The following is an 18,843-nucleotide window of genomic DNA, read 5'->3' on the forward strand; positions in this document are numbered from 1 at the left end:
AGTATACCTTGGGTCATAAACATGTGCCGCCATTACGGTCCACCCTCCAACCCTACGTACATGGTTAAAGCATATGCAAGCCTGCCTCAAATCTCCATTCCCAGAGTGGTGCATCCTACTCATAAGGTCGACACCGAATGATGGTAGTTAACATCTTAAATACATAGCAATGCTAGTGGTCTATTATCACTTGTCCTGGGAATTTGCTCCCATGGAAGAATTCATTGTTTTAGCTCTAGTATGCTTGACTCTGCACCACTTAAGTGACCACCATGCTTTAAAGCCTTAACCATTCTCTTGAACCTTGTATTATCCAAAGGATGATAAATCAGATACTACATGTCCTATTAATGGGAGATTTTGAAGTTCCTTTTTGGACTGCATGTTGATGCACACCTTGGTGTATCATTAGCCTTGTTGAATGTACATGGGCAAGCATGCAATAGTATACTAAAGCCCCACATTTTGTAATGCAAATAGGCATGCTTTTGTAGAAAAAACATTGTAAGGATCCAAAGCACTGTATAAATTTGGTAACTTCCTTGGAACCAATACTAGAAAAAGTTACCAATGGTAATCCTAGTTTAAGATATAATCACCATGTGGTAACCTTGATTCTAAACATAGTTACCATTTGGTAACATAGATTTTCTTATGAACTACCATATGGTAACTTAGATTTTACAAATTATTACCATTAGGGTATATATATATATATATATATATATATAACATGAGAAAGGACCCTTAAATACTTGGATAGTTTTTGCATGGGACAAAACCTAAAGGACAAGCTAAGTTGCTTCACACCGGAACGAAGGAAATATTGGTGGACCTTGGTTTATAAACTAGGCAAAGCTTTTTTGCATGGCGCGTTGAAATTTGAATACCTTCTGGAATAGGTAACAAGAGGACACTCGATACTCACAGATACATAGTTACAGAGGAGATTTCTTGCTCAGGTAGACACTCGATACTCACTCGATACATAGTTGCAGAGGAGATTTCTTGCTCAGGTCTCTGGTGACACGTCTGCAGACTCAGTGCAGAGAGACTTGGAGCCTCGTAGCTACAGTTGAAGGGGTGTTTCGAGTTGGTGAGAAGAGGGAGCTGTTCTTTCCTTGACTCAGGTGCAAGTTCTCAACAAGGCTCTGTTCTTTCCTGCGAGTTCTAAGTTCTCAACAAGGCTCTGTTTTTTTTGTGCTCATGATTGTTGAGAGAGAGAGAGAGAGAGAGAGAGAGAGAGAGAGAGAGAGAGAGAGAGAGAGAGAGAGACCAGGACTTGGTCAACTAACGCAAGCCCTAGCTAGCCTATGTGGCTTACCTTAAGCTCACACTGCCATTTCCACCATTGCATTACCTCCATAGTTCTCCCCCTTCCTCTTGTTTTGTTGCCAACTGCCTCGCTTGTCATTATGCTCGGCATACCCCCCTCCTCTTTGGTTTCTCCTTCCAAGGCCCTCTCTCCTAAATAGCTAGTGGTTTAGTGCAAGAGGAGGAGGATGTGCATAGGGACTCAAGAGGCCAAATGGAGGGGTGCACATGCAGAGTCCGATGGGATGGGGAAACTGGGGGGCCTCGAGTTGTAGGAGGGAATTAGGGCTTTACATCTGCCCCCACAGACATGTACACAGGGGGTGTTTTCTACATGCATTCATGAACAATGTAGTCACTATTCTCTTTCTTGAGAGCAAGCTGCAAATGCAGCGGCATCAGGGCTGAGGGGAGGGATCTTTTGATGAAGAGACTAGCTGCAGGGTATAAGAGGTCCCCCGTCTCTGTAAGGGCTTGGAGAGGTTTTCATGATGATGAACGAAACTATAGTGATGCATTTTTTGGCAAGGGAAGTACAAAGGCTTGCACAGAGCAAGGGCAGTACCCTCTTGAGTCCTGCACCATCAAGCTGTCCATTCGCACCATCAAGCTGTCCATTTGCAGCACAGGAAACCGGTGTGTGAAGATAATTAGCAGATCGATCTGTGTCGATCTCTTGTAATGAGAGAGGAGGAGCGCTGAAAAGAGGGGGTAATGGAGATGGAGTACTTAATTTGCACAGCCAATGTAGATCGGGCAGCGGGCTATGGGAGCTCTGCGCCATATTGCGTGGAAGACAGTATTAGAAAATGCCTACAAAAACGAGGGAATGGAAGGAAGATTTTCACATAGGTACTAGTAGTGGACAGACAGATAGAGTGCCTACGTGCATGTATGAAAAGTTAAAACCCAATATGAAGATCTTGAGAGGCATGGTTGAAACATGCAGACTGGTCGTACCCCCCACTTCAATTTAGAGTCTAGAATCTAGATATACCCTCCTCTCAACTCCCGAAGTTGGAGGCACATGGGACAGTGTTCCTATTGCATCGAGCTTGGGCACCCTTGCGAGGGCCGCAGAACTCAGTACAGCTTGGGGAATCGAGAGCAGTAGGAGACTACTAGACATACATTGCTTCCAATACCCGGTCGAGGTTGAGATATACAAGTGTTCGAGGGTCATTGTGGATCCTTGGACAGCGTCTAGATATTGATTAGGCTTCGGGCCTTTAGCGTGCGGTTGTCGCATTTTGGCACAGTAGAGCTTGTGTTATCTCTACAAACTCTAGTTGGGGATTTTCTCTTGTACAGGTAAAAGCAAGTGACCCGAGGGGCCGGGTACTAATATAGTCGCGACATATTTTGTGTGTGGGCTTAGCAGTGTGGACTTAGCAAAGCCCTAGTCTTGCTTGGTTTTTAGTTGTTGCATGTGTGTGCATTTTGGGGCTTGCATGCCCCGAACAGAGTAGTAGGCTTCACATTATATGTGTGTGTGTGTGTAAATGTGTGTGTGTGTGTGTGTGTGTGTGTGTGTGTATGTGTGTGTGTGTGTGTGTGTGTGTGTGCATGCCCCGAACAGAGTAGTAGGCTTCACATTATATATGTGTGTGTGTGTGCATATATATATATATATATATATATATATATATATATGTATATATATGCACACACACACACATATATATATATATATATATATGTGTGTATATATATATATATATATATGTATATATATATACATATATATATATATATATATATATATATATATATATATATACACACATATATATATATATATACATATATACATATATACATATATATATATATATGTGTGTGTGTGTGTGTGTGTGTGTGTGTGTGTGTGCATGTTTATGTGAGTTAATATCTAAAGCTCTTCTTCTCTTAATGTTGTAGGGAAGTGAGATTGGGTGGAGCGCATCCTTTTTGACATCATTGCATTTCTATTGAGACCTCTAGGTACCTTTATTTTGGTGCTCTCTCTCTCTCTCAAATTAATATTTGGCTTCTTGGAGAATCTAGAAGTGTGTATTGCTCATGTTAATTTAAATTTGAGCTCATTAAAAACACCAAGATAAGTACATATACAAAAGGTAATTACCTTAGTTTTGCAAAGGTTGACAACTAGCCTTTGTTGTTGTTGGCAAAGCTCTTGTAGTTGGTACTTTGGATGTCTTTGTGAATTGTGGTCTGTGGGTTGCCCATGATATATATTGTGCTTTTGATCTTATAAAAGGTCTCAGCTTGCTTCCGTATGAGTAAGGATCTCATCTCTCTTGTGTATGAAATTATCATCAAGCCATGGATTCAACGACATCCTTTTGATTCTAGGACATGTAATGAGCACGGGGTGGAGGAAAAACATTGAGATCGAGAATGAAGATGAAGGCTAAACATGCACTATCACTCTATAGAGTTAGCACATGTATGTAAAGTTTAACAAATGGATTTCTTTGATTTATGTCACATGAAAACAATATACATTTGTCATTCTAGGCATATCATTTAATTTGTATGCGAACCTCTATGATCAAGTGTTGTCTAAGTAAGTAAGATCTTGTTTAATGATCAAACAAGTCTTTGAGCATCCTAAAGTCAGTGATGGAGCATCTAGAGAATTGTAGAAAGGAGACTGTCCAACTAAGTAATAGTCGGCATCTAGGTTGGTAATATGTGTAGCATGGGACTTGCTTTAATGAAATTTTGCTGGCTATTTGTTGATGTCTTTTATATACACACAGTTTGCTAAAGTTGGACGATAGTAGACATTGTCCTTGTGAGTTTCTCACCTCACAAGAAAGTTCTTTTTCTTTTGTCTATACATGCAAGTGAGTTGCACCTACCTCCAATTTCTAAACATAGGCATGCATGAGAAAAACTCTAAGCATAGCAATATGTTAAATGCTTAGAATAGATGGATCGCTAAGAAGGGTGGAGCCCATGGCAGTCGATGACTCTCATAGGGGAAGAATTTTTCCTACAACAATAACGTCTTGATAAATGTGACAAACTAAGTTGATATGGTGTATCTCTCAATAACACGATTTGCTTGATTGTAAATAGATTGCAGGGTATTGTAACATTCAAGGAGCCAAAAAGCTACTTTTGGTTGGTTGGACAAATACAAGCTGCTAATGTCTTTGTATCTTCTAGCTTGGAAATCTGGATTTGAATTAAGAAAACATGGCTAGAAACACAGGTAATTACATTGATGGTAGAAAAGTAAATCTCATATCTATACATCAATGTAATTACCTGTGTTTCTAGCTTGGAAATCTTGATTTGAATTAAGAAAACATGGCTAGAAACACAGGTAATTATATTGATGGTAGAAAAGTAAATCTCATATCTATACATTTTTATGTATTCATATGAATGTTTATATGAGATTTACTTTTCTACCATCAATGTAATTACCTGTGTTTCTAGCTTGGAAATCTTGATTTGAATTAAGAAAACATGGCTAGAAACACAGGTAATTACATTGATGGCTAGAAACACAGGTAATTACATTGATGGTAGAAAAGTAAATCTCATATCTATACATTTTTATGTATTCATATGAATGTTTAACTTTGCCAAACATGAACTTTCAAAACAATCGAATTTGAGTGGTTGGTTAGTGGCAAAGCCATCTCAAATTTCAGCAAATCAGGGCGCACAAACACAAACATCTCAAGCTCCATCTAAGACTTAACATGTTGACCAAGATGGACGCAGACAACTACTTGAGCACCTCTTTGGAGAAAATTGCTCTGCTTCTAAAGAAAATGATGATTCTATGGCTCACCTAGAAGAGAGTGATGCGGACAACAACGCAAGCAGCTCAAAGTCTAAGGTGGGTTTCAAAAGAAAATTTAGAGACTCATGGCAGTTTCATCATCCATGGATCTCTCCTAGCTCTAAAGATGGTGAGCTAGTGGTGAAGTGCACGGTTTGTATAGCAGCAAAAAAGAGAAACCTTTTTTCAACTATAGGATCAGATGTTATACATCGTGGAGCATTTAAGAGGCATGAAGAAACAAATCAGCATCAAAGTGCTGAGAGGATTTTGGAGAAGCTACAAAAAGATGGTGGAAAGGTGGCGGAGCAATAGATACCGGCTTGCAAAGAAGTGGAGAAGTCTATAGATCTCAAGTTGTAAGCGTTATCCAGGCCGTCTACTACAAGGCTTTGGAAGGGAAGAGTTTGAATGGAATCCCAAGGCTAATAGAATTCTTGAGATTCATGAAAACACCTTTTATTCCTATCAGTGAGACACCTATGGGACCTATGGAAACGCTATGGTTGCAAGAGAGATGCTCAGTGCCATTTGTGATCACATAAGAGGTGAATTATTGAAAAAGTTGAGAAGGAGTGCATTCTTTTCTTTATCCATAGATGAAAGCACCGATCGACGCTTGGAGAAGCACTTGATTGTCTATGTTACTTACCTAACATCGCAACTTGATGTTGAGGTGAACTTCTTGCAGCTATTGAAGATAGAAAAGGCTGATGGTGAAACAATATACAATGCCATCATCAAACTCATGGGAGACTTGAAGCTAGACGAACGCCGATTTGTAGCCATTGCTACGGATGGTTGTAGCACCATGACAGGGAAAAGAAAAGGTGAAACAATATACAATGCCATCATCAAACTCATGGGAGACTTGAAGCACGCCGATTTGTAGCCATTGCTACAGATGGTTGTAGCACCATCCGTAGCCATTGCTACTACGGATGGTTGTAGCACCATGACAGGGAAAAGAAAAGGTGTGGTTTGTCGGCTTCAAAGAACATTTCCTTCTCTTCTTGCTATCCATTGTATTGCACATAGGGAGGCATTGGCAGCCAAAGATGCTACTGATCAATTTCCAGAAATGGAGTTTATGGACAGCCTAGCTGGGAAAATCTATAGTTGGCTTGGTAAGTCAAGCAATAGGCATTCCGAGTTTTCAAAGCTATTGAAGGAGCTCCAACTACATGACGTAAAAATTTTGCAACTCCATAGTGTTCGATGGCTTTCAAGAGGCTTGGTAATGGCTTGCATTGTGGAAGTCATGCCTGCTATCTTGGAGCAATGGAATGTCAATCATCATCCGGAGTATGAGGCTTTGGTCTCCTATCAAGTTCAATTTCTATTTCATTATCTTGCCGATGTTTTGGAGCAAATGAACATCTTGAGCAAGGTCTTTCAAGAGAACATCGTTGATGTTTCATCTCTTGGGTCGAAGTTTCAAACAACAAAAACCATCTTGCATACAAGATCTTACATACAAGGTACTTGGATCCTCAAAGCGAGTTTGCTAAAAACTCCACGAGGTTGAGTAAGTTTTTGAAAGGCACAAGCTCATTTGGATTCATGGGCTTCGAAACAACGGGTGGAGGTATCAAGAGTTTTCCCATCACTTGGAGATCTATAAAAGATCTCATGAAAGGAGAAAATGCTCAAAATGATGAGTCTGGATCACTTGAATCATGCAAGGATCTAGCAAGGCAGCATGTGGAACGCCTACTTCAAGCTCTTGACACTAGACTTGGTGACATTGATGTGTTCAAGGCCATGAAGTTCTTCGAGCCAGTTGGATATCCAGATCATACGAGAAGACGATTAGAATCAACTTCTGCATGGCTGAAGACTCTTTTTGAGCATTTCACTACGGGTGTAGATCCTACACCATGTTATGATGAAAGGGAAGGTTTTGTGGAAACCTTGTATAATGCTTGTCCACACAAAAGTATGCTTGGTGCATGGAAGTATTGCATTTCAGATGCGAGCTACTCAAAGGAGGGGCTACTCACGGGCAAATAGTTCGAAGACTTTCCTACCATTATGAGGTTATGGCAAAGAATCTTGGTTGTGCCAGTGAGTACAGCCACTTGTGAAGAGGTTTTTGGAAGCAAAATGAAGTGAAATCCAAGCTACGGAGTCTCTTGCATCTTGACACGTCACATGATGATTTCTATGACAAAGGTTCCATATGAGGAAGTTAATTGGAAAAGAGTGGAAAGTATATGGAATGATATGAAGGAGCATGGTCGAAGGCCTTGGTAGACGACATCATCGAGCTACAATGCTTTCTTCCTTTTCACCTAGAACTCTCTCACGACCATGTCTTTTGGTTTTGATGACTCTTACTTCAGCTGTTGCTCTTTGTTATCTCCTATTTCTCTTGTCAGCTTATTGTACACCTCTCCAATCAGCTCCCTTGCCTTCGCTTCATTTTTGAGCTCTTGTAAATTTGATATATCTTGCAAATTTTGATCCTATTTAGCACTACATGGTAGGAAAAATCTTGCATGAATGATGTGGTTTGCTGATGTTTAAGATCAAAGTTTATGCTTATATGGTATTGTTGCTCACTTTTTGGATGTCTTGCAATCGATATGCCATTTGGGTTATGGTGGTAGCTTGTCCATGACAAGTGAATGTATAGGCCATGGTTAGGATACATATAGGAAGGTAAAAATTTGGCTAGTTTGAAGGTATCCAGTCATATCATTTGCATTGGTGGATGCCAAAGGAACAACTTGTATTTTCTGAATTTGTTTGAATTTTCTGAAATGTAAAGTTGTCCTCCCGAGACATGAGCCTAGAAAGTCTCATTTGTGGGAATATGTATTTCTTGTGGGTTTTGGCACTAAGGTTTTTGCTAGGCCACCAATGGTGGGCTGGTTTGTACATTTGTTGGGCTGGCTTTTGCTTTATTTTGATGGACCTCCCTTCATTAAGTGACTCCTGAGCAGCTTTTTGAATTTCTAAATTTTTGAATTTCTGAATTTTTAAAATTTTGAAATGTAATGTTGGGACATAAGCTTACCAAGTCTCATTTGTGGGCTGATATTTTTGCTGTTGCTTCTAGCACTAAGGGTTCTTTCTAGACCACCAATGGCGTGGTTTGTTGGGAGGTGTACGGATGGTAGAGTTGAGTAGAGGCAAAGAAAAGGTTTATGATAACTTTGTCTCATAACTCATGAGGGAAGTGAGCAAATGAGTAGCCAACGATGGAATCTCATTGTAAGCTACCTTTTGGAAGAACTCACAAGGCAATTTGTCTCTTGTAAAAGTTGTCATTATTGCACATTGTTGATCCACATTCTAGGAGGAAGTCAAGTAGCTTGATACAGCGTTCTCGTTTGAGCCTTTTGCTCCACCATGCTTTATTTTGATGGACCTCTATTTGTTGAGTGACTCCTCATGAGTAGTAGTCTTGGTTTTGCTCTACTTTTAACTTTGACAATGTGAGGCATTTTTCCAGGTTTGTTTTTCTCGATTATTTGTTGGCATGCCATGCAATGGTTTGTAGATGGTGGCATGCAAAAATATTGCATTCGTGATAATGTTTATATTGTCTATAAAATGGAAATGGGTTAGCTTCTCCACTCCATTTGTGTTTGGTCTCTTTGAATTTTCTAAATTTTTGAAATGTAATGTCATTTGGGACATGAGCTTATCGAGTCTCATTTGTGGGTTGATATTTTTATTGTTGCTTTTGGCACCAAGGTTTTTTGCTAGGCCACCAATGGCTTTGTTTGTTGTTGTTGGGACTCGGGAGTTGTACAGAGTCGTGAGGGAAGTGAGTAAATGAGTAGCCAATGTGAGGCATTTTGTGGCACATTTACTCCCATTTTGGATGCATTTTGCACTTTCGCTTGCAAATCCTCATCAAATGGAACGATCGATGTCTTTTGTGCTCCGCTTGGGCTTTGCAGGAGAATTTTGCACCCCTTTCTCTCACAAAAATGTGCAACAATTGCTAGAAATTTTTATCTCGATTCTTTGGCATGGCATACAAGGCTAGGGTTCATAAGATGGTGGCATGCCAAAATGTTGCATTCTTGATAATGTTCCTATTGTTTATATGAAATGGGTTAGCTCATCCAACAAATTGTTTGTGTTTGGTATAAAGTCTATGTGTTTTTAATTTTTCGAAATGTATAGTCGTTCGGAACATGAGCCTAGCGAGTCTTATTTGTGGTCTGATATTTTTCCTATTGCTTTTGGCACTAAAGGTTTTTGCCAGGCCACCAATAAGCTATTTTTGTTACATTTGTTGTGAGGTGTACATATGGTAGAGTTGAAAAGAGGCAAAGAAAAGTTGTCATTTGGCCACCTCCCCTCGCTTTCCTCTCTTGCGCCTCTCTCCTCTTCGAAAGCGGGACGACTTGCTTGCTTGGACATCCTATTTGCCAAGGTTTTTCAAAAAAAATTATATTTGTATTTTTTGAAATGCTTCGTTTGTTAAAATTTGATATAGATAATTTGTTATATTTATGTTTAATAGTTGTTACAATATAAATATCTTTTAAAAAAATTATAAGTATATTATACATAAATATTAGTTGTATAATTAAACATATAAAATTAATTACATTTATGAAAAATAAGACATTGTATATATATTTGTTATATTTTTTATTGTTAAATATTATTATAAGTTTATAACTAATGTGAATAGCCTAGTCATGTGTGGTATTGTATTAAGTCTCTTCTCAATGTCTTATCCAACCCTTTCTCTAAGTTTGTGTTAGTCTTCTTCGACAACATTTTAGTGCATAGTAAGGGTGAAGCTGAGCACTTGAAGCATGTGCACATGGTTTTGGATGCCTTGCGTGCCAGCCAATTGTATGCCAAGGAAAGAAAATGTATGTTTATGGGCTAGTGAGGTAGGTACCTTGGTCACATTGTTGGTAAAGACGGTATAATAGTGGATCCCAATAAGGTGGAGTGTATGCAAAAGTGGCCTATTCTGACCAATACAACTCACTTGGGAGGGTTCTTGGGACTTGCATCGTTCCATATGAGATTCATTGAAAGATATGCACACATAGCTGCACCTTTGATGGACGAGCTCGAGAGGGAAGCATTCTTTTGGAATGCAATTGTAAATAAGAGTTTTGAGGAGCTCAAGAGGATGCTTACATCAATCCCTATTTTGTTGTGATGACTTTTCAAAGCCATTCACCATAAGGGCAAATGTATGTGAAAGAGACATTGGTGTTGTATTAAATCATAGGCTGATTGCATTTGAGAGCTGCAAGTTGAATGATAAGGAGATGGAATTGCATGTTTATGATCAAGAAATGATTGCCATCTTGAATACAATCAAGAAATGGCACCATTATCTCTATGGGAGTCTAATCAAGAAATGGCACCATTATCTCTATGGGAGTCGTTTCTATGTGAGAAGTGATCATAGAGTACTCAAATATTTCCTATCTCAAATGAATCTAGTGGCCGATACTCTTTCACGGATGTGGGCTTATTCCTTGAATGCAATCTTAGAGGTACCATTCAAGAAGAATCTCTCTTGGATGAGGAAGTGTCACAAATGGTGCAAAAATTACAACAAGGTACCCATGAGCTTTTGCCTCATTCTGAGCTCAAACATGGTCTCTTGTGTACAATAGGAACAAGGTCTATCTTGTGCCTAGTTCATCGTACAAGGCCAAAGCAATGGAGGAAATGCATACAACCACTATGGTGGTCATATTGTAAGTGACCGAGATGCCAAGTTCATGGGCACTAGAGAAAGGGTATTACGCAACCATTCTTTGGTAGAATACCTCATTAAATAGAGGGATTTACCCAATGAAGAGGCATCATGGCAACCCGCCTCGGTCTTGGAAGGATATGAGGAACTTTTGGGTGCATTTGGTGGGGCAAATGAGGAGTAATAACAATGATTTTGCTTGCTAGAATTTTTTGTAAATCACTCTTAGAGAGCTTTATACCACTTGGGAATCATGATATTTGCATTTGGGAGTGTTGGTACTTGAGGTGCTATCATGGGGAGCAAATTTGGGGCTTTTTTGAAGGCATGGAATGCAGTTTTCAACAATTGGAGGCCATTTACAGCCATGAATCACATGTGGATGCTCTCCTATACTGATGTGGCATGTCACACTCATATGCTATGTGGATATGGTGACAAGCACTTACACATTAATATCCAACCCATATGGATGTCTAAATGCTACAAGGTTTCGAGGACAAAACCTATGGGTAGGGATAGTTTGTAATGAAGTGTAAAGCATAAAAAGGGCAATGGACCAAAGAAAAGGGGCCATGGGCATGGTCTTATATGGGGGCCCCTGCAATAAGTGTGTGAACATGGGCAAAGTATATAACATATCTATAAGCCCTAATTATATATAACTCTTAATCACTTTTGGTATTACTAATCAAGCCTTGCTGAGCAAGCTTTCATGGGAAACTCTCCCATGTCATAGACATCTATGTAAACAAGGTCTACATGTCCGTAGACTCTTTGTAGACTCCATGTTAATGAGTCTCCCTCTTTCTCTCTTCCTTCAGTATCTATAAGCCCTAATTATATATAACTCTTAATCACTTTTGGTATTACTAATCAAGCCTTGCTGAGCAAGCTTTCATGGGAAACTCTCCCATGTCATAGACATCTATGTAAACAAGGTCTACATGTCCGTAGACTCTTTGTAGGCTCCATGTTAATGAGTCTCCCTCTTTCTCCCTTCCTTCAGTGTGCATGGGCTACCCATAATCTTGATAGTCTCTATAGTGCTTGGTATTGAAGTCAAAGGGTACTATTAACCCCATTTTTCATGGGGTTAACTAGGCAGACAACTTAGGTGGGCCCCATTAAAGATTATTTTTATTACCAGAGTTATGGACAAAGTGCCCAAGTTGTAAGAAGTACAAATTTTTGGTTCTTTGTAATATTGGCCAACCAAGGTAGACAATAGCCATAGCCATAGCCACAGCCACAACCACAGCCACTTAATGGTGGTCAAGGAGGCTGATGGCTTTAATGGGTTTCTTTGATATATTTTTAATGAAGCTAGGATAATTAACGATGACGAGTGATTGATAAATCTATTTATTTGGGTCACCTTGTAATTTTGCCTGCTTGAGTGATTTTTAAGCACTTCAATGTAAATCTATTGATTTTTCCACTTTATTACACTCAGAACATTGTAAACAAGGGGTGATCGAGTGGTCTTATAGCACTTCAATGTAAATCTATGATTTTTTTTTTTGCTATATTGCGCTCATAACGATGTAAACAAGGGATAACTACCGAGCTAAGTGTAATTCTAGCATCAAAGGGATGTACATTAGTTAGCCTCGACACACATATGTGCAGTTTAGACTAAGGCTGGAGTTCAGGTGCTCGAGTACTTAGTAAGTGAGGAGTTTTTCCTTAGAGAGTTACAACAACACCACATGTGACAAGGATTGAAGATGGCTAAAAGATCCCTGCCCCCTCCGCGCAACAAATTCTGGGGTGCTAACAGCGGAAGTAGCATTTCTTGCGCAGGGCAGAGTCTCTCACTCGGGGCCTCACCCACGGAAATCCAGACAAGAGACTAATCCCTCAATTCTTCCAAAACCGAACCCGGAAAAACTTCCCTCACCCAGAAAGCACGAGCGATTCCTCCAGGATATTTTTACTCTAACGTAGTCAAAAGCCTTAACTAACCAAACGGATCCGACCGAACCCATAAGTCACATGATCAGATCAAGGAAAAGACTTGCACTTGGATCATAGAGACCAACGCTTTTTTCCTCATCGAGAGGCACAGCTGTTGATTCTTTTCCATAGAACAAAGACTATCCGGGATTTACTTCATCTATCATACCATAACAGAATTGAGTCTCATTTTAGGGATCCATTAGTCCAGCCTAACCCCATCTAGTCCCGTGGGTTAGCCAACCGTCCAACCACTGTAGTGATAAGATCCATTTAGGAATTTGGTTATGTTTTGCCTTGAGTACTAGAGAAAAGAGTTCCCAGGCCCCTTAGCCAACACTTCAAGCAAACTTCAAGATAGTTACACCACTTACACACCCAATATGAAATTGCCTATATCACAGATTCAATTGTCTTTTAATGAAACCATAGTTTCACTGATCATAATCCTCCAAAATATCCGGTTGAATTCTAATTTCCAATCATTCCTTCATCGGTGTATCTATGGCATCATTGGCAACCAGAACGCTTACCACCTGTCCACTCAGGGGCCTTTTCAATAATTCCTAGCTCATAGTACCTGGAAATATATTCACTTTTAAAAATCCAGATGGACTCTCCATTGAAGATCAGCAAGATCAACCAAGAGATCCATATAAAAGAGCCATGGACTCATCTATTGAGGACCAGCAAGGTCAATCAACCAGATCCATGTTCGAGTTCAGAAAATAACTCTAACACCCTATTCCATTTTCTTCCTCGATGCACGCGTGGGTATCTTCGGCGACCTAGAGCCTGAGCACTGTATCCTCTAGGATCCTTCGCAGGTCACCTAGCGCTTCACTCATAGGCCGCTTCCTTGGTTCCTCATCCACCATACCAAAAGCTCACCATTTAAATCGAACTGAGGCTGGTCAAGACCTCGGCCGACCTTGCTACGTGAGACATCCTCCGTTGACTCTCCGTCAACTATTGCAACTTTTCACTTAGGTCTCCACCACGACCTCATTCACAAGATGGTCAAAATTCTTCCCCAACATTCTTGATATAAAATAGTCATTTAAAAGCAGGTCATAAATACAGTTTCTAACGAACTCTCATCTTTCCACATTATTTCACATAATCTCTCGTTATTCCACATTCTTATACATCAATTTACTTTGCTTAATCCACATCCAATCATATGTATTCCTATCGTCCTTCATCCATTCTCATCCAATCACATCATATTACATCTCATCACATCTATCCTCATCACATCTCATCCATTCACATCTGTCCATATCCACATCTCATCCATTCACATATGTCCATATCCATATCCACATCACATCACATCCATTCACATCACATCTCATCCATTCACATCTACCCCGATCCACATCACATCCATTCTCATCACATCTCGTCCATTCACATCTATCCTGATTCACATCACATCACATCACATCCATTCACATCACATCTCATTCATTCATATCTATCCCAATTCACATCACATCACATCACATCCATTCACATCTATCCCAATTCACATCACATCACATCACATCCATTCACATCTATCCTGATTCACATCACATCACATCACATCCATTCACATCTACCTAGATCCACATCACATGACATCCATTCACATCACATCTCATCCATTCGCATCTATCCCGATGCACATCACATCCATTCACATCTACCATCCTGATCCACATTCACATCTACCACCCTGATCCACATCACATCACATCCATTCACATCTCATTGCATCCATCACATTCTTTGCATCCCCGTCCTATCACATACATTCCATCCACATTACATCACGTCCACATCTATCCACATCCACATTACCTCACGTCCACATCTATCCACATCATATCTCATTCATTCCATCCACATTATATCACGTCACACCCATTCACATATCATCACATCTCTTCACATTCACATCTACATATATTTACATCACATCACATTTCGTCCACATCTCATCACATTCACATCCATATCCCTTTACATCTCATCACGTCTCATCCACATCCACATCCACATCCATTTACATCACATCACATCTTATCCCATCCACATCCACATCCATTTACATCACATCACATCACATCCTTTCACATATCCTCACATCTCATTCTCATCTCTTCATTCACATCCACATCCACATTCATTTACGTCACCTCATATCTCATCCACATTCATTTACATCACACCACATCTTATCATATCGTATTCTCATCTTATTCACATCGTATTCACATCTATTCACATTTAGTAACATTTTCTACTTTCGATACCGATTAGACTTTTTCTAATTTTTTGCCAATTACTTGGCCCAGTTAAAGGTACTTTTTCTCGATGGATATTTTCATATTCTTTCTCAAATTTTTCAAGTGAAATATATTCAATATTCTTCTTTTGAGTAAAAGATTCATGGGATTTACAAAAATCAATTCTACCCATATTTCCCAATAATGCTCAAAATTTCACTTTTGATAATACTCATAATTAGAATTATGCTAAAAATTTCTCTTTTTTTATTTAATTTCTTGGATCTCAAATATCATGGGAATTCCTCTTTTTGCATTTAAATCATTGAATTCCAAATGTCATGGGAATTCCTCTTTTATCATAAAATAAATTTATCTAAAATTTTTCTTTTTTTTAATAAAAATATCCATTATTTCAAACATGCCAAGAATTCCACTTTTACCATTTAAATGATTGAATTCCAATTGTCATGAAAATTCCTCTTTTATCATTTAAATTTTCTCATGCATAAAATAAATTTATCTAAAATTTCTCTTTAAATTTAAATAAAATTATCCATTAATTCAAATATGCCAAGAACTCATGCATAAAATAAATTTTCTCATGCATAAAATAAATTTATCTAAAATTTCTCTTTAAATTTAAATAAAATTATCCATTAATTCAAATATGCCAAGAACTCCACTTTTACCATTTAAATGATTGAATTTCAATTGTCATGGGAATTCCTCTTTTACATTTAAATGATTGAATTGTCATGGGAATTCCTCTTTTATCATTTAAATTTTCTCATGCATAAAATAAATTTATCTAAAATTTCTCTTTAAATTTAAATATTCATTATTTTAATATACCAAAATTTCTCTTTTTCCATTTAATTACATGGATCTCCATTATCATGGGAATTCCTCTTTTTGCATAAAAATAAAATTACCAAAATTACCTCCTTTCTTAATTACTTATTTATGCATAAACACTAAAAATTAGTTTTCCATGAATATGATGAAAATCATTCTTTTAGCATACGATATTCAATCCTAGAATATGGTAGGAAGTTCTCTTTTAGTATTATGCATAAAAATGAGCTATGTATTAATGTCTAAAAATTTTGCCATAGCTTCGCTGTGCTGCTATTATTGATAATTTTCAATATTTCTAGAAAGAATAAGACTTTGTAATACAATTATGATATCCTTAGACTTAAATCTAATTTATGGAATTAAACCATAAGTTTACCATAATTTTATTAGCATAAAAACATAAAAAAGCCATTTTCTTAACCTCTAGCTTAACAAGCTTAGAGATTTATTTTGAAATAAGAATTTATCAATGAGAAGCATTCATTTGCTAAAGAATTAGTCATAGGAATGACTATTCTTTTGGGGAGAGAGGTATATACATAAAAAGCATCCTAATTAATCATAAAAACTAACTTTTTTGTGATGGTATCCTTTTGAACATCCAAGATCAACTCCAAGTGTCATGCATGTGCATTTTTCAAAAAATTTGGCATCATCTCCTTTGTCTTTGGTACCAAATCTCAATAATCCAAAGCATCAATTCAAGCATACCATCATTATCCCAATCTCACTATCTAATGCACACTCCCAATACATCCAGAAAGTTGCCAATTCTTGCCATTGGTGATGGCTCCATTGCGCAGATGCAATGGTGCCAATTCGATGAAGCATGTTGGTGCTTTCCGATCTCCTGGCCAAGCACTTCCCACCTCCTTACCAAGGTTGTAAGGACTGGGGCCATGTCTTCACTTCCAATGTACCTAATCCCTCTCTGTATAACTTTCCCAAGGAAATCACGGCATGGAGAGTTCAAGTCTGTCTCCCCCTTTTAGCCTCTTCCCCAACACCAAGGGTACCCTCACACACATTCTAGATTCTATGAATGGAGTGTGAGTACAATGTGTGTGGTAAGTGCAAGCTTGAAATAGGTAAAGTGAAGCCACCTATAATCAGACATTTATAGTTTCATGCCAATACATTTAAGCTCATTACAAGATTTTAATGCCAGTGGGTGGTGAGGTTCCATTAGGTTAAAACTTACTCCACACTTGATTTCACCATCATTGCCTCTTGCCAGTAGGTACACAAGACAATCCAGTTTCAAGAAGGCATAGATTCTTCAACCTTCATCAATGTATCCAAGAACTCAAGTGTAATGCATTTGTAACCTTCAAACAATTTTTTTTTGTACTTCAAGCATAGGCTTGCCATAGCTTGCATAGCCATAAAAATTTCTTGCAAATGCATAAGGGCATGACTACACATATTTTAGTGATGAGATTAAGCAAGATTTGATCAAAACGATAAAGTATTAGTGATTATAAGGCTAGGCTAATGATGATTATAAGGCTAGGCTAATGATGATTATAAGGCTAGGTTAATGATGATTAGGCTTTTAATTGATTCATGGATCTCAATTGATTAGGGTAACGATGATTAGGCTTTCAATTGATTTATGGATCTTAATCCAATCATGAAAACAAAAAAAATATGTAATATGTGATTAGGCATGCTAACAAGGCTTAGGCATGGCTACTAGGGTTTGGCAAACACCAAAAGTAACATAGCCGGCAGTCGTGCAATAGCTGTGGCAAGAAACAAAGTTTTTTTTTAAATAGCCATGTAGAAGTTCACTAAGGATATTATGCTTTGGAAAAGGCTCAGGGCCATTAAGAAAGGCTTAAGAAGGGAAATGAGCTACCTAGCTTGGCTAATGGCATGAATGTGAATTTTTGCAATCCACCAGTAGCATGCCATGAAGAATCGCGTGAACGTCGCTTAAATCGCCCCTTCCATGACTTGTTCCCCCTTGCCCTAGGTCATCCACAACTTTTTATAGCTTTAATGTTGACCTTCTTACACCATAAGCACTGATTTTTCAAAAAACGTAAAGGGAAATAGGGAAGAAGATGGGTAGGTGTCCACACCACCAAAGCTTGTCTATAACTCATCAAAAATTTTTTTTGCCCACACCATGTCCAGCTACCCCAAAATTGCTAGAAATGGTCCCAAATGTGTCTAAATCCTATCCCAATGTCTTGAGCAACATAGCTACTAATCTAAGCATGATTAGCTTGAAATATTTTATGCATGAATCAAGATTTTCAAAAAAATATAAGAAATTTTTAAGAAAATCAAGGAATCTTGCAATTTGTAGAATTGTTGCTCAATTCTATAAAATCTTGCAATTCATAGAATTGTTGCTCAATTCGATAAAATCTTGCATTTCATAGAATTGTTGCTCAAATTGTTGCATTTCATAGAATTGTTTCTAAGCAAGGCTTGATTAGTAATAACAAAAGTGATTAAGAGTTATGTATAATTAGGGCTTATAGTTATGTTATATACTTTACCCATGTTCACACACTTATTGCATGAGCCCCCACATTAGACAATGTCATGGCCCCTTTTATTTGGTCCATTGCCCTTTTTATGCCTTAGCACTTCATTATACACATGAATCCCACAGAGACCAACTCCTAGATGAGCTTTAAGCAAGCTAACATTGAAAGAAGCCCCTAATCTAGGTCCATCCTCATACCTATGCACAAAGGTAGCCATAAATCTTTGGCTTTCCACTTGCTTTGTTCCACATACCCTTTCACACTTCCTACCAACCGGTGGTAGGCTAGATAAGGCTTCTTTTGGCCAACTTCTTTTGTGGGCTTGAGTGCTCCCGATGATGTAGGATCAAAAATGCTAGTAGGATAAAAAATGCTACTAGGACCAAAACTAGAGACTTGCACCAAAGCTTCATATATAATTGGGATCTA

General features: G+C 38.4%; 1 protein-coding gene across 1 annotated transcript; it reads left to right on the top strand.

Moving 5' to 3' along the window:
* Positions 1–5,614: 5,614 nt before the first annotated feature.
* LOC147631967 (uncharacterized) lies at positions 5,615–7,132 on the top strand. Its single transcript, XM_086807985.1, has 3 exons — positions 5,615–5,949; positions 6,094–6,600; positions 6,663–7,132. Exons 1-3 carry the CDS (start codon positions 5,622–5,624, stop codon positions 7,130–7,132), a joined length of 1,305 nt encoding a protein of 434 aa, XP_086664111.1. The 5' UTR covers positions 5,615–5,621.
* Positions 7,133–18,843: the final 11,711 nt, after the last annotated feature.

This window comes from Cibotium barometz, chromosome 14, assembly GCF_041138505.1.
Source record: "Cibotium barometz isolate CiBa-2024 chromosome 14, ASM4113850v1, whole genome shotgun sequence".
Lineage (NCBI taxonomy): Eukaryota > Viridiplantae > Streptophyta > Polypodiopsida > Cyatheales > Cibotiaceae > Cibotium > Cibotium barometz.